Source organism: Schistocerca americana, chromosome 3 (genome assembly GCF_021461395.2).
Source record: "Schistocerca americana isolate TAMUIC-IGC-003095 chromosome 3, iqSchAmer2.1, whole genome shotgun sequence".
In the NCBI taxonomy this organism is placed as follows: domain Eukaryota; kingdom Metazoa; phylum Arthropoda; class Insecta; order Orthoptera; family Acrididae; genus Schistocerca; species Schistocerca americana.
Genome location: NC_060121.1, coordinates 970,892,314 through 970,906,874, shown reverse-complemented (window position 1 = coordinate 970,906,874; position 14,561 = coordinate 970,892,314). Strand labels below are relative to the sequence as shown.

The 14,561-nt window shown below is 44.0% G+C and overlaps 1 protein-coding gene across 4 annotated transcripts in view; it reads right to left on the bottom strand.

Moving 5' to 3' along the window:
* Positions 1–14,561, bottom strand: part of LOC124605117 (transmembrane protein 47) — a 370,579-nt gene that overhangs the window by 146,550 nt on the left and 209,468 nt on the right. Inside the window, exon 1 of one of the 4 annotated variants that reach the window (XM_047136579.1) lies at positions 10,390–10,515. The exons of the other annotated variants lie outside the window; for them this stretch is intronic. Coding sequence (XP_046992535.1) covers positions 10,390–10,500 — 111 coding nt within the window. The 5' untranslated portion in view covers positions 10,501–10,515. Of the gene's footprint in view, positions 1–10,389; positions 10,516–14,561 lie in introns of those variants that run through there. 4 annotated transcript variants of the gene reach the window in all.

Below are 14,561 nucleotides of genomic sequence, written 5' to 3'. Positions count from 1 at the left end.
AAGATTTACTCGATGACAGAGGAATCATCAGTCGAAACTCGCAGTAGATAGAGGAAAAAAAAAAAAAAAAAAAAAAAAAAAAAAAAAAAAAACAATGCAAGTCTGACTAAATATAGTTATTTACTTCAAAATATCATTCATATACCACGGTCATGATAATCTGAGCAGCCTGTATTTAAACTTGCAGTTTACTATTTCAGGTTCTTCACCATTTCCGTGACGGTCTCAAGACAAATCTGTGACCCTTTGTGCTGCCCTTCTCTGTATACGTCCAATATCCCCCGTTAATGAAATTTTGTATGGCTCCCACACACTTTGCATATTGCACCTGCACGTAGACATATCGGGTAATCTTGTATCACAAATCGAGAGGGATGGTCTAAAATCAAACCAGTGAGCGCAAGGCCTATGTAAGCAACGCATAAAATTGCAGTAAAATGCAAGCAACAGACGTGCGTTCGTCTTACGCGAAAGTGTGTGTGGCAGCGCTGCTGTGCTACGGAGTATAAACAGCTGGTTCTCGCCTATTATCTCTCCTTTTTTTAGTTGTATCAACACCATTCTAGAGCTTCGATCAACAACATTTCTGTGCCAGCAAAGGTTTTTTTCAGAACACAAGATCATCAAACTACGATGCTCCACTGTTAATTGTCTTAACTCTCTTCAAGTGCAAACCAAGCGCGTGTCAATGACGTCAGTATGTACTAAGCTTTCATACCAACTGCCGCCAAAAGGTACGGACTATCATCAGAACCTACTGAAACCCTGTTAACGGAGCAGGACCGACGACTATTGTGACTTTACTTCCTTTGGCTAATATACGACACAGATCGTTAAAACTTGGCTCGTAGATGACTCAGGGTCGAGCCGTACACCGTCTGCTTTACGCCATAACATGTCAGTCCACTACATTGGTAATCCTGTGGGCCAGTGGTTGAGCGCAGACACGTGATGCGAGCAAAGGGTTATTAAACGTAAAAGACCAGTCACTGTAATAACGTATACTACACTCCAGATTTGTATTTTACGTAACTGGTTTATTCAGCAAGAATTAACGTCTTACTGAAGGGCGGTCCTTAACGAAATAAAACATGGAATCATCTAGTACGAATGTCCAACATGAAATAATCTAGTGCGAATGTCCCCCTTTGGAAGTCTCCACTTAATATGCTCAGATTACTATGTGCGTTATACAACAGACGTCCTAACTCGACGCTCAGATGCGTAAACTTAAGTCCACGTATATCGAAATAGTGTCTCGTGCTGCGACGGCTGAAGTCGCAACTCTCTAGTCAGAATCTATCACTTGACTGCACTCCCGATCGTGAAGGAAAAGAAAAACACAGGTCCTGATGGTCGTAACAGAACCTTTCCTTCTTGCATTTTCCAGCGGCTCCCAAGAGCACATCTCCCACCTCAACGACCAAAGACGTCGCCAAACTTTAGCCAATGGGATCTCAAGTAGCTTCCCATCAAATAACGCACTTCATAGAACACTGAGCATCGTGTGCAGTAGAAATCGAATGGATATGAACTGAAAATGTAAACGGAGTTGGACGACTATTTCTACTCTAATAATTCTGCAATTACTTTGCACATGCTGCCTGAAACATTATTTGATACCGTGCTACTGACACTAATTACTATTCCTTTTAACATAGAAGTACGATTTACATAGACAAGGATGTGCGCACTTTCAATCAAATACCATCGGCGCCTTCAATATGTTAAATTTTAATTTGTTATGCTATTAACTACGTACCGCTTCATTTATAAAAATGCCGGCCGCTGTGACCGAGCGGTTCTAGGCGCTTCAGTCCGGAACCGTGCTGCTGCTGCTACGGTCGCAGGTTCGAATCCTGCCTCGGGCATGGATGTGTGTGATGTCCTTAGATTAGTTAGGTGTAAGTAGTTCTAGGTCTAGGGGACTGATGACCTCAGATGTTAAGCCCCATACTACTAGAGCCATTTCAGTTATAAGTGTATGCGTGGAGTACTTTCTGGTGTCATACACTCAATGTAAGTACTTATAATGGATTATATAATAAGAATATGACTTGCGTTGCTATTCGTGCTAAAGGCTACTGCGCAATGCCATTACCCGACATTATGTCTACCTTGTAAGACAGCCTAGTTTCTTATTTAGAGTGAGTAAGCGTTCATAGTGTAGAGTCTAGTTATGCTTGTAATTACAGTTGTCGTTTGTGTACATAAGACTGCATTTCTTGGACTTTCACGAAACCCTTAAGCTCACTGTACGAACATTCCTTGCCGCATTCAAAGTTATTAGTGTGTTCGTTCTGTTCAGAGTCTTGGTATTTACAAACACAGCTCTGGGCATCTGTAGCTGTTAGTGGCCCTCTCGGCGCTTATCACTTGAGACCTCCTGCTAACCCCTCCTTTGTCCGTAGGCCCCAGTCATGCCGATCTCGGCGGAAACCATGACCCAGCCTCCGTTCATATACACACAGCACAATGAACAGTTTTCTATAGTGATTCCGTGTTGGATACGTTTCCAGAAATGGATCCATCCTTGGCGTTTTTCACCAGCTTAAACTAATGGTTATTCTCCTTCGCCGCTCTGGTTTTCCACAACATTCGTTATGGACCCTCTGTTACTTGTTTACGCTTCTGGGCCCTACCGCAGCAGTGGAACCCTTCCCCGAGCTTTATCGAATAACGCTTAACGGCAGCCCGAGCCTCTTCTCCAGCCTTGTCACGTTATACTGTGAAAGAAAAAAAGAACCGTGCATTTAAAAATGGGTTTCCAGAAGTACGTCACGCCTCTCTTTGTCAAACGTGTCAGGCACAATCATGTTTCTAAATCGCGCATTTCACTCTCCGGATACTTATGATATGAGTACGACTATATCCAGATTTTATTTAAAGTCTCAATTTACGTAGACTGTTCCTCGGCCTTTCATGATGACCCCTGAAGAAAATTTCTGTTGCTGACCTGTTTTCTTTAGTTACGGCTTTGGTGTCATTGATCAGTTACAGTAGCAATGGAAGAGCCACGAAGAGGAAAGAACTGTCCATCGAATAACGAAGAGAGAGACGGAAGCGGTTGCTACATATGCGTCAAGTAGCGACAGCATCTCAAGCGCGGACAATTTCACAACCAAGTTCCCCGTTAAAACTTAACGCATCGTCTTTGTCTGCGACGTGTCTACCCCAACAGTAACAACCGCAACAGAATCCGCTAGCACAATATTCCTTGTGGCAAACATTATTTAGGCTTTTCAGCTGGGTATGATTCATATCCTTCGAAAGTTAATAACGGGGAAAATGCGTATAACAGGAAACAACAGACATTTCTTTCACTTAAAACGAATTTGATATTTTAAATTACGATTGCGAACGCTGTGTTTGTCACTATAGTCTTGCTGGGGCGATAACAACTAACAAATATAAAGTGCTGTGTGTCGCGGTTTCGTACCGAAAAAAAAGCAGAATAAAAGAACAGGAATTTCCAATACCGCACAGACCTCTACGCACTTACCATTACTACTATGAAAATACGCCCGCAAAATAAGTTTTATGACTATCTGCAATATGGGCTAAACAGAAACAGGTATGCAATAATTCCAACCAAAACGCTTTAAAGCGCCAAAGAAACTGGTATACGTATGCGTATTCACTTACGGAGATACGTAAACAGGCAGAATACAGCGCTGCGGTCAGCAACGCCGATATGAGGCAAGTGTCTGGCACAGTACTTAGACTGCTGTTACAATGGCAGGTTATCAAGATTTGAGTTTGAACGTTGTGTTTTAGTCGGCGAACGAGCGATGCGACACAGGATCTTCGAGGTAGTGATGAAGTGGGGATTTTCCCGTACGACTATTCCACGACTGCACCGTGAATATCAAGAATCCGGTAAAACATCAAATCTCCGACATCGCTGCGGCCTGAAAAAGAGCCTACAAGAACGGAGCCAACGACGGCTGAAGAGAACCATTCAACATGACAAGTGCAACCCTTCCGCAAACTGCTGCAGATTTTAGTGCTGGGCCATCAACAAGTGTTAGCGTGCGAATTATTCAACGAAACATCATCGATATGGACTTTCGAAGTCGAAGGCCCACTGGTGTCCCCATGATGACTGCACGACACAAAGCTTTACGCCTGGGCCTCTCAACACTGACATTGGGCTGTTGATGACTGGAACTATGTTGCGTGGTCGGAGGAGTCTCGTTTCAAAATGTATCGAGCGGATGGATGTGGACGGGTATGTAGACAACTTCATGAATACATGGATCCTGGATGTCAGCAGGGGATTGTTCAAGCTGGTTGAGGCTCTGTAAAGGTGCGGGGCGTGTGCAGTTGGATGGATGTGGGACTCCTAATACGTCTAGCTACGACTGCGACAGCAGACTTGTACGTAAGCATACTGTCTTATCACCTGCATCCATTCATGTCCATTGAGCATTCCGACGGACTTGGGCAATTCCAGCAAGACAATGCGTCACCCCAAACGTCCAGAATTGCTACGGAGTCGCTCCAGGAACACTCTTCTGAGTTTAAACGCTTCCGCTGGCCACCAAACTCCCCAGACATGAACATTATTGAGCGTATCTGGAATACCTTGCAACGTTCTGTTCCGAAGAGATCTCCAACCCCTCGTATATTACGGATTTATGGACAGCCCTGTAGGATTCATCGTGCCAATTCCTTCCAGCACTACTTCAGACATTAGTCGAGTCCTTGCCACGTCTTACTGCGGCACTTCTGCGTGCTCGCATGGGCCCTACACGATATTAGACAATTTCTTTAGCTCTTTGGTGTGTAGGGGGCAGTGAAAACACGTGGGGCCTGCTCGATAATAGTATTAAGATATTTAGGATTCTCACTAGAGCGACCCGGAGAAAGAATTTGAAATATTCAGATCCGTGCTGACAGGGTTGAAAAATTCTTATCGTCCGCGCCTCGGAGATCCCGTGGCGTCGCGCGAGCACACTCTCACGACTGTAGCCCGAATACACGCATTCTTGGCAATGCGAGGACCGCGAGACAATTACGCAACGCACAGATCCGTAGATGTAATAGGACTTTAACAGAATTTACTGGCGGACTAGAATTAAATTTCTATTCTGCTAACCCATCGAATCATTCTAAATAAGGGTCGCTAGCCTCACTTTGATCCAAGAGTCAAGGTTAAACTTCAGACTACTGCAACGACAATAATCTAAGCCCTGTAGGTATCCAGCTACTCTCACAAAGATTCCGAGTTCCAAGCTCAGACCACTGAACTGGAATATTCTCACCGTTAACAGCTCACACACGGCCCACAACTTGCGCCTAAGAACTCCTGTCGGTCCACTCAACAAAAACATTTTTATTTCCACAGAAACAAATTGAACTTGTCTCAATAACTATCCATTAAAACAGCACAATCTAGCGTAAGATGCCTCCTCTTATCTCGCAACAAAAAACTGGAAATGATTCTATCTGAAACGCCCTTTCCGATTTTCTCGACTTACCGTACTGTAAGAAATAGCCCGGTTGATCCCGAAAGCTCAGTCTTTCTAACATAATAAGATCTGGCATGAACAAATCTTATTACAATGGTAATCAACACACTGAAGCATGGCACTAGTATTCCTACCTTCTCAAAATAATAGGCAGCTAAAGAATGACATTCTGGACATCTTTGCACGCGGCATAATCGTTTACTTTGCCCTCAAGTCCCATTCCGGAAATGTACGAAGATGAAAGGCTCCAGACAGCCGTTTAGACGAAGTCTTTTCATTAGAGTTTCTTGTTTACTGACAATTGAGTACAACACTGGTTTTCCATTTCTTTTCGTCGTCGTCGAAACATGTGTTCAGTCGGTGCACCAAAAGGTTAATGCCTGTATAGAAGAAGCTTGCATCCGCTTCTGCGTCCTCATCATGAGGCCTTGCTGAACTTCTGTATCGGTTGTGAATCGGCGGTTTGTTAGGTGCTTTGTCATCGTTTCTAATAACATCAATGTCTACGAGAGACTTGGCTCGAAACAGCTCATCAACGTATAAAGAGGCAGGTTCAACTGTTAAAGACGATGTCCCAGTACCAGTTACTCGAAGCGCCACTGGAGGCATTAGTCTTTGAGCACGTAGCTCCTGATCGATGGTTCTGATATCGAGAAGGCTATTTACACCTACAGTGAAAATGTACTTAATTCATTAAATAACAAATTACAAGCAGCAGGTATTTTCTGTGATTTGTCAAAGGCATTTGATTGTGTGAACCACAACATCCTTTTAAGTAAATTAGAATTCTATGGTGTCACGGGCAGTGCTGCAAAATGGTTCAAGTCATACCTCACTAACAGGAAACAAAGGGTGTCAGTACAAGGGACTAGTGAATTAAGTCATCAGTCGTCATCAGAATGCGAAGAAATTACATGTGGTGTCCCACAAGGATCCATCTTAGGGCCATTGCTTTTTCTTGTGTACATTAATGATCTCTCATCAGTTACACTGCCAGAAGCAGAGTTCGTTTTGTTTGCAGATGACACAAGTTTTCCAGTAAATAGTATGTCGAGTGTAGTTCTCGAAAGATCTGCTAATGATATTTTCATGGATGTTAATAAATGGTTTAAAGTCAGTTCACTGACATTAAACTTCGAAAAGACTCACTATACGCAATTCACAACCTGTAAGAGGTTTCCACCCAGCATATGCATAAAATACGAAGAAGAGCAGATAGAAGAGGTTTACAGTCTTAAATTCCTGGGATTACAACTTGATAATAAATTCAGTTGGGAGGAGCACACCACAGAACTGCAGAAACGCCTTAACAAATCTGTATTTGCAATTCGAGTGTCAGCAGACACAAGCAATATAAAATTGAAAAATCTTGCATACTTTGCCTACTTTCATTCCATAATGTCATATGGTATAATATTTTGGGGTAATTCTTCAAGTCAAACAAAAGTTTTCAGAGTCCAAAAGCGTGTAATACATATTATTTGTGGAGGAAATTCACGGACATCGTGTAGAAACCTCTTCAAAGAACTGGGTATACTCACTACTGCCTCTCAGTATATTTACTCCTTAATGAAATTTGTCCTAAATAATATATCTCTTTTTCCAACAAACAGCTCAGTTCATACATACAATACCAGGAACAAAAATGATCTGCACAAGGACTTAAAAGCACTTACTTTAGTTCAAGAAGGGGTCCACTACTCAGGAACACTCATCTTCAATAATTTGCCAGTAAACATAAAAAATTTAGTTACAAATAAAGATCAGTTTAAAAGGAGCCTGAAAGACTTACTAGTGGCCAACTCCTTCTACTCCATTGACGAATTTTTTAATAGAAACAAATGATGTATTGTATATATTGATACAATTAGTATTGTTATTCCAGCTTAAAAAGAACTGACATGTTCCACATCCACGAGGATCTCCTCAGCACGGATCTATGGAACGTAAACTAATCTAATGTAATCTGATGCAACTGCAGCTCCACGACTTGAATTTTTTCGGACACTACAGGCTCAGTGCCCAACGTTGGCCTGTTACTTACTTTTATGCCACCTCTATCTCGCCAGAAGAGATGCAGTGTCATTGAGACTCATCAGTGGGAGAACGACACGAATGAATTTTGATATGACATTTGCGTATGATACTTGCAACAGACTATTTGAAGTTCCCAAGCGCTGTATCCAGCACGGGTGGAACACAAAATATAAACATATGGGCACTAAAGAGCAGCATGCTCTGCACTCGACATCGTGACTGGAATAATAACTCTGCAAGACTCTCAACGGTAGCGCCAGTGTAATCTCTAGTGGACGGATGTAACACTGCAGCACCCACATCGTATGCTCGTTATTATCTGCAGTGCCGGATGATACATTATGCCTAGTGGGCACCAACCTGTGAGTTCCACGCCTTTTTGTGTTTTCTTTTCTTTGTATACAGGGAAGTCTGAACACTACAAATCTGGAGCGAAATGCAGGAAGACCCGCAGAGGATCGACGCCTGGTGCAGCCATTGCCAGCTGACCCACAACATAAACAAATGGAACGTATTAGCCGACTACAGCATTACTGCACCTGGGAGCGAAGGCCCTTCGGTCAGCTTATCGCGAGTTCTTCTCGAGACATTTACAGAGGACACGCTGAACCACTTCATAGTCCATGTACAACTGTCTTGAAATTATTCACAGTACGGTGTTTTTTTCCTTAGTCACCACTGTACTTGTTTACTGTAACGTCACCGCCACGGGAGGCCAAGTGCAATAATATCGTGGACTGCAAAAAGAACCAACAGATCAATATTGGAACAAATAAAACCAGATTTCTCCCTGGAAGGTCTAATGTTAAAACAAAAGCTGACCTCCTTTGAATACACAATGCGAAGGCATGCCTCGCTGGAAAAAAACATTAAAGCTGGGAAAGATTGAAAGAACTAGAAGAAGAGGACATCAGAGGATGAGATGGATCGATGGCATCACAGAAGCAATGTATTCCAACCTGGAAGGTCTACGGGAGAAAGTGCAAGACAGGAGAAAGTGACGTGATTTGGTTCATGGGGTCACGAAGAGTCGGAACCGACTAAATATATATATATATATATATATATAGAGAGAGAGAGAGAGAGAGAGAGAGAGAGAAATATTGTGCGCGAACAGGCAGGAATACGCATTATTGTACGATTACACATTGTGGAACTCTCTCTGGAAGCAGTCACAGTCATAAAATAACTACAAATATACTTACTTAGCGGTATGAAGTGTAACCATCGCCTAAAACTAGTTATTTAGGTAAGGCAGATGTCAGGCAGATCAGTCTAGTCCACCTATGAAGGAAGCAACTTGTAAAATCCTCGTTCAGCCAATGCTTCAGTATTACTAGTCCCCCTGGAATCCGTATCATGACTGACAGAGCAAATACAGAAGCTCTGTTCACTTAGTAAGCGCAATAGCACCTCGTAAACGCTCAGCCAGCTCTAGTGGCAGAAGCTACGAGAGAGGCGTTGTGTATCACGGTGCGATTTACTGTTAAAAATCCCCAAAGCATACGTTCCTGAAAGAGTCACCATATATTGCCTTCCTCCTATGCATATCTCGCGAGAAGACGTTGAAGTTAACATTAGACCAGGGGCGAGCAGGAATCCTGCACGTGTGCGGTGCACTTGCACGTGTGCAGTAAACAGGTGTTCTGCGTGCACACAGGGGCAAGCTGGCCACCCGCTTCTCTCCCCTCCCCACCATAACGTCTCTCCGCTTCTTCCTTTGTAATGCGTCTTGTTTCCTGGCCTGCTTTATTGAATGAAAGAATAAGGTTAGTAGGAGTGCTTGAAAGTAATCGTGGTTTGAAAGAGTACCTATTACCTACGATACGTTTTATTTAATTATCACAGGTGCAGTTTACAATACGTTTAATGTCTGCAACAAAATTTCTACATACAGACGAACGCAAACAGTTACGCAAATTTTCATTACTGATGTTTGCTCTTAACCGAGACTTTCATAACAGAAAAAAATCTCTCACAAACGTATGTCGAGCCAAACATTGACATTATCTTCATGGCTTCACGATGGAGACGAGGAAACTCTTGCTGTGGAAAGTCGTGATAAAAATCTATTACACGTCTTGCCAAAAGGAACTTGTCTCTCAGACGAGAATTACGCTGTAGATCTATTAATTCCATTTGCAAACTGGGATGAATATCATCTATAGAAACAGCAGATTGTCTCGAGAACTATTCAGAACCTTGGGATAAGTAAGATATATCCCCAAATCGCTTGAGAAGTTCCTCTTTTATTGCACCAAGAGCGGCAACATACTGAAATTTATTATAATGGCGTTCAATATTAAACTTCCGCTGACCAGCCAGAATACTGTCACATTTTAAACATTTCGAATTTTCACGTTTTTGCACAAAGAAAAAAATGATTCTCCCATTCCTTTTTAAAAGATAGCAAATCTCCACTTCTCCGTTTCTGGAAATACAACGTTCACTACGTAGTGGTCCCTTCGCTTCAACGTCCGCAGCTTAGCCTGGCACTACACTGCCGCAACCTGCCGGCTGTCGCCACTGTCCCATTCGACGCCCGCAGGCGAGCAGCACACGTGCAGCGCTGTGCGCTCATGAGCCGCGTGCAACGTTTGCCCGCCCCTGCATTAGACGGATTCGATCTCACACAAAGGCTTATGTCCACAACTAGCGACGAACAAGATAGAGGCGAACTGACAGTAGTACACAAAGTACCACACGCCTTAAGGTGGCTTGGTGAATATAGCTGTAGGTGTAGATGTAAAGTCTTATCACGTGACGCCACTAGGTACAGTGTCATGATATGTGAACAGAGCACGCGGTGTCACGAGCTGAGGCGCCACTGGTTGCGCGAGAGAAGCCGGCGCGAGGACCGACTGGTTGCGTGCTGTACCTGCGAGCGGGCGCTGCAGGCGACGCAGCCGAGGGCGGCTACGACCGAGTCGAGGAACATGGCGGCGCGGTAGCGCAGCACGATGCACTGCACGGGGCAGTCGTCCACCATGGCGTCCGCGGCGGTAGCGCACTGAGCGACGGCGGCAACGGCACGGCGAGCTGCTGCTGCTGCCTGCCTGCTGCCGGCTGCCACTGGTGATAGTGGGCGGCGTGCGGCGGGCTGGCGGCGCGTGACGCGACTGCCCGAGCCCGCCGCGGCCTACGCGGCGCTCCTCGCGCTGTTAAGCCACGCGGGGTCACATTCCGCCGGCACGGCCCCGCTTACCGCCGTCCTCCACAGAGGCGCCGGTAGCGTCTTCAAACGCGACCGCTATCCGGAAAGCAGTATCACGTCACATGGAGCACCAGAGAAGACAGGAGTAGGACGGGGGGAGTGACGGTGGAACAGTCGGTACTATCACTGCACCAGAAGTCGCAGTCGATTGTGGCCAAATTAGCTGGCACCGGCGCCACTGTGTCAACATCCAACATTCCCCACTGCTGGGGTTACGGTTGATGTTAGCTGCTGGGACGCCGCTACTCTTGTTGTGCATATGTATACGGAAGTTACCTCGGTTCTCCGAAAGTGGGTATCTCGTGGCGCGCTCGTAGCACACTGACTCGGGCAGTAAGCCAGAGTACTTAAAGCTGCGACAGCTGTAATATTTCTGGCTTAGTCAGCCATCATATTAGGCTCCAAGAAGCTGTTCCCAGAGCAGTGGAGATGCAAGAAGTATATAGACGACGAAATGTGGTGTGAGGTACCTGTGACAGGTGTTAGAGTCGTTACTATTCCCGTGAGAAAGACCACCTGCATAATGCTACTGCTCTGTGGTTGGCTACTGTGTTCGGAGCAAGGGCGCCAAAACGTTAAAGTATTATTATTATTATTATTATTATTATTATTATTATTATTATTAATTAAACTACTCATTGGAATGACTTCACTTTTTAATATATCTCTCAACAGCTGACTATCAATCAGTCATTTTAGAATTATTAAAAACAATTTAAATCAAAAACAAAACACTGACGGAATTGCAGACGAAGCACTTCGGAAGCGTTCGGGCCACGCCTTTTCTGGTATGGCGCGCGAAGTGTTTCGAGCTGTTAGTCACTCTGGATTAGGCAGTCGAGAAGAACAGACATGTTGTTTGTCGTAGGATGTGGCTCTGAGGACTATGGGACTTAACATCTGAGGTCAAAGTCCTCGTAGGATGTGTTTCCAATTTTTATTTAAGTTCCTGTTCGTGACTCTGTATTAGGCAGTCGAGATGTACAGTCATGTTGTCTGTGGCAGGATGTGTTTGCCAGTATTCAGTATTAAAAGATTCACTCCGGTATTCATGAGGCACAGACACGTGCCACAAATAGTGTAAAGATACATTTTCGTAAACATTGTGTTCTATCATGTACTTTGCTGTATCAGAAGGTGTTGTGTTAAGGTTATGTAGTCTTCTCGTGTGGCTGTATTAAAATACGCGAGTGGCATCCCAAAGAAGTGATACATTATTTCAGAACAGAACCTCGCTGAAAGTTAGTTTCAGCCTCAAGATACAGAACCTACGACCTGCATGCTGTTTTCTGCGCTGGGGACATCAACTTGAAGACGGCAGGCTAGTGAACCATAACAGAACCTTGGTATTCCACACAGTGCAGTGGAAACAACTAGCCGCCTCGCGTGTACTGCAAGCACAGAACAAATGTGCTCAGTGGCGCGTCACCTGCAGTAATGCAGAGGAGGTAAAGGAGGATGGTCGTTATTAACACCAACAATCAATTCATTCTTCCTTTCTCGCCGTACAGCGAGAAAGCTACACTGCTTCTCGTTCACCAACAGTAGCTGAACAAAATGAGCTTCGCAGTTGAAAATTTCGCCGAATGCGCAATCCTTTGGATAGTATGTTTTTCTTTTCTTTCTTAACTGGTGTTGGCCGAAGTAGACATAACATAAAATGTAGACTGGTAAAGGCAATGAAAGCGTTCTAAAGCAGAGGAATTTATTGACATCGAATATAGATTTGAGTGTTAGGAAATCTTTTCCAGCTAGTTTTTGTCTGGTGTGTAACTTCATGCGAGTTCCGACATAAGGAGAACAGAAACTTCCGTAATGTTGTGCTATAGAAGTACCCTGCAATTTAGATGGGTAGATCGAATAACTAATGGGGACTCGAACTCAAGGGAAAAGAAATTTAGGTTTAACTTTACTAAAATAGGGATCGACTGACCGGACACATCCTAAAGGATTAATACATACTCAGTTTGGTGATAGAGGGAAGGGTAGTGGGGAGGGGCGGCGTTGAACTTAGAGGTGGAGGATGACTACGGTAAGCGAGTTCGAATGCATGCAGGTTGCCGTAGTTACGAGAGATGAAGCAGCTGGAACATCACAGACTAGTGCGGAGAGGAGCAACAGACCACTCATCGGACTGAAGGCCACAACATTAAAGGTTTTAGTGAAAAAACTCTACACTTTTTGACATATATCGTCAAATTTTTGGTGTACTCGTATACGTACGAAAGCAATGAGCAAAGATGGTGTGCGTCAACGTTTTTTTTTCCGAAATGACCACTTAGGATCAAGCTACAATTTCACTTTGTCCAGAGTTTCCCCTCTTTCCAACACTTCCATACGCTCACTATACTGTTGCTCTTGTTCTTTCAAATTGTGTATTTTGCTTCGAAGCAAGTCCCGCTCTAACATGAGGGCTTCTGGTATGTCAGGCGTTTCAAGGTCTTTCCGACCTCCTCTAATCCACACAGTGGTGGTTTTCTCATTTCAGAGGTAATCAGCCAGTCGCAGAAACCGTAATTTACTGCAGATCTAGATTTCGACTGTAATGCAGTCTTCATCAGTGCATTACCAGAAGAGTCATATTGGTGTATGTATGTAATGCTCTGACATCGTTTTGTCTATGTGCCTCTTCTGGTAATGCACAGACGAAGACTATGTTATAGTCTAAATCCAGATCTGCAATAAATTATTGATTCTGAGACTGACTGCTATCCTCCTTTACATTTGAATATTCAACGATCTCTGTGCACCACCGTATCCAATGGATTCCAATTTAGTTATAATCAAATACTCGTTTGACTAGTCCATTTTCGTCTATTCTGTACAGGAGTGGACGAATGTCTTGATTGCGGCAGTAGTGACCGTCCGTCTAATTAGCAATGTGCTAGTACAGAAACTAAGGAAAAAATCCTGAAAACTGGCGTCTCACTACATCTAAACTGTCTGACAACTTCTACAGACTTCTTACACTAACTTATTTTTACAGGAAACTGACGCGAGAATTTGGGTACCGCGAGTTCTACGCTTGTCGACTCCGAAAGTCCTTTCTGAGAATCACGAAACTTAAAGAGAGACGAGACATGGGCTTCCTGTGCTGACACGGAGAGTAAACCAGAGAATGGTGTGATTTTATATAGCTTCGGAAAAGCAAACCTCACGCTCTTCTCTTTGAAGACTTTATGGAACGTGCGCGAGCACCAGTTATGAAGGCTACTATGAGACATTAAAGAACTTAGAAAAGTCAAAATAAGCAACGCAGTTTCTTTGTACTACCGATGACGTATTCTTTTCATGCGAGGCCAAATACATCCTGGCAAAACAGAATTACTTTAAGTTCAAATGGGCCGTTTTCGAAAATCCACTCTATAGTCGAGATTTGGCTCCATGGGACTCCCACCTCCACGTGCTCGTGAGAAAGTGGTTTGGCTCCTATCGCTTTGTCTGCGACGAAGAACGGAAGACGTTGCCACGGGCTGTTAGGAATTTCACACGGTAGAACTTTATGCAGAAGGAGCTTGTCAAATCGTTATGAGATAAGGTACGGCCTTAAACCTGAATGACAAAGTAGAGAAGTAATAAAATTAACTATTTCTGTATTTCAATCATGTCATAAGAAGTTACTTTCTGGGCGACTCTCGTGATGAACAACTCGAAAGCTCCAGTGACTCTCAGACGTCCACCCGATACACGCTCCTACCACATCACTCAGGTTGCACACACTCACTCGTGTCTGTAACAGCCTGCAGACATAGGTTTTGAGTTACCGTTACCGTACGTTCTTTCCACGAAAGTGAAGAGCCAGCCAAGACGACGTTGCAAACCAGTGTACGTCTCAA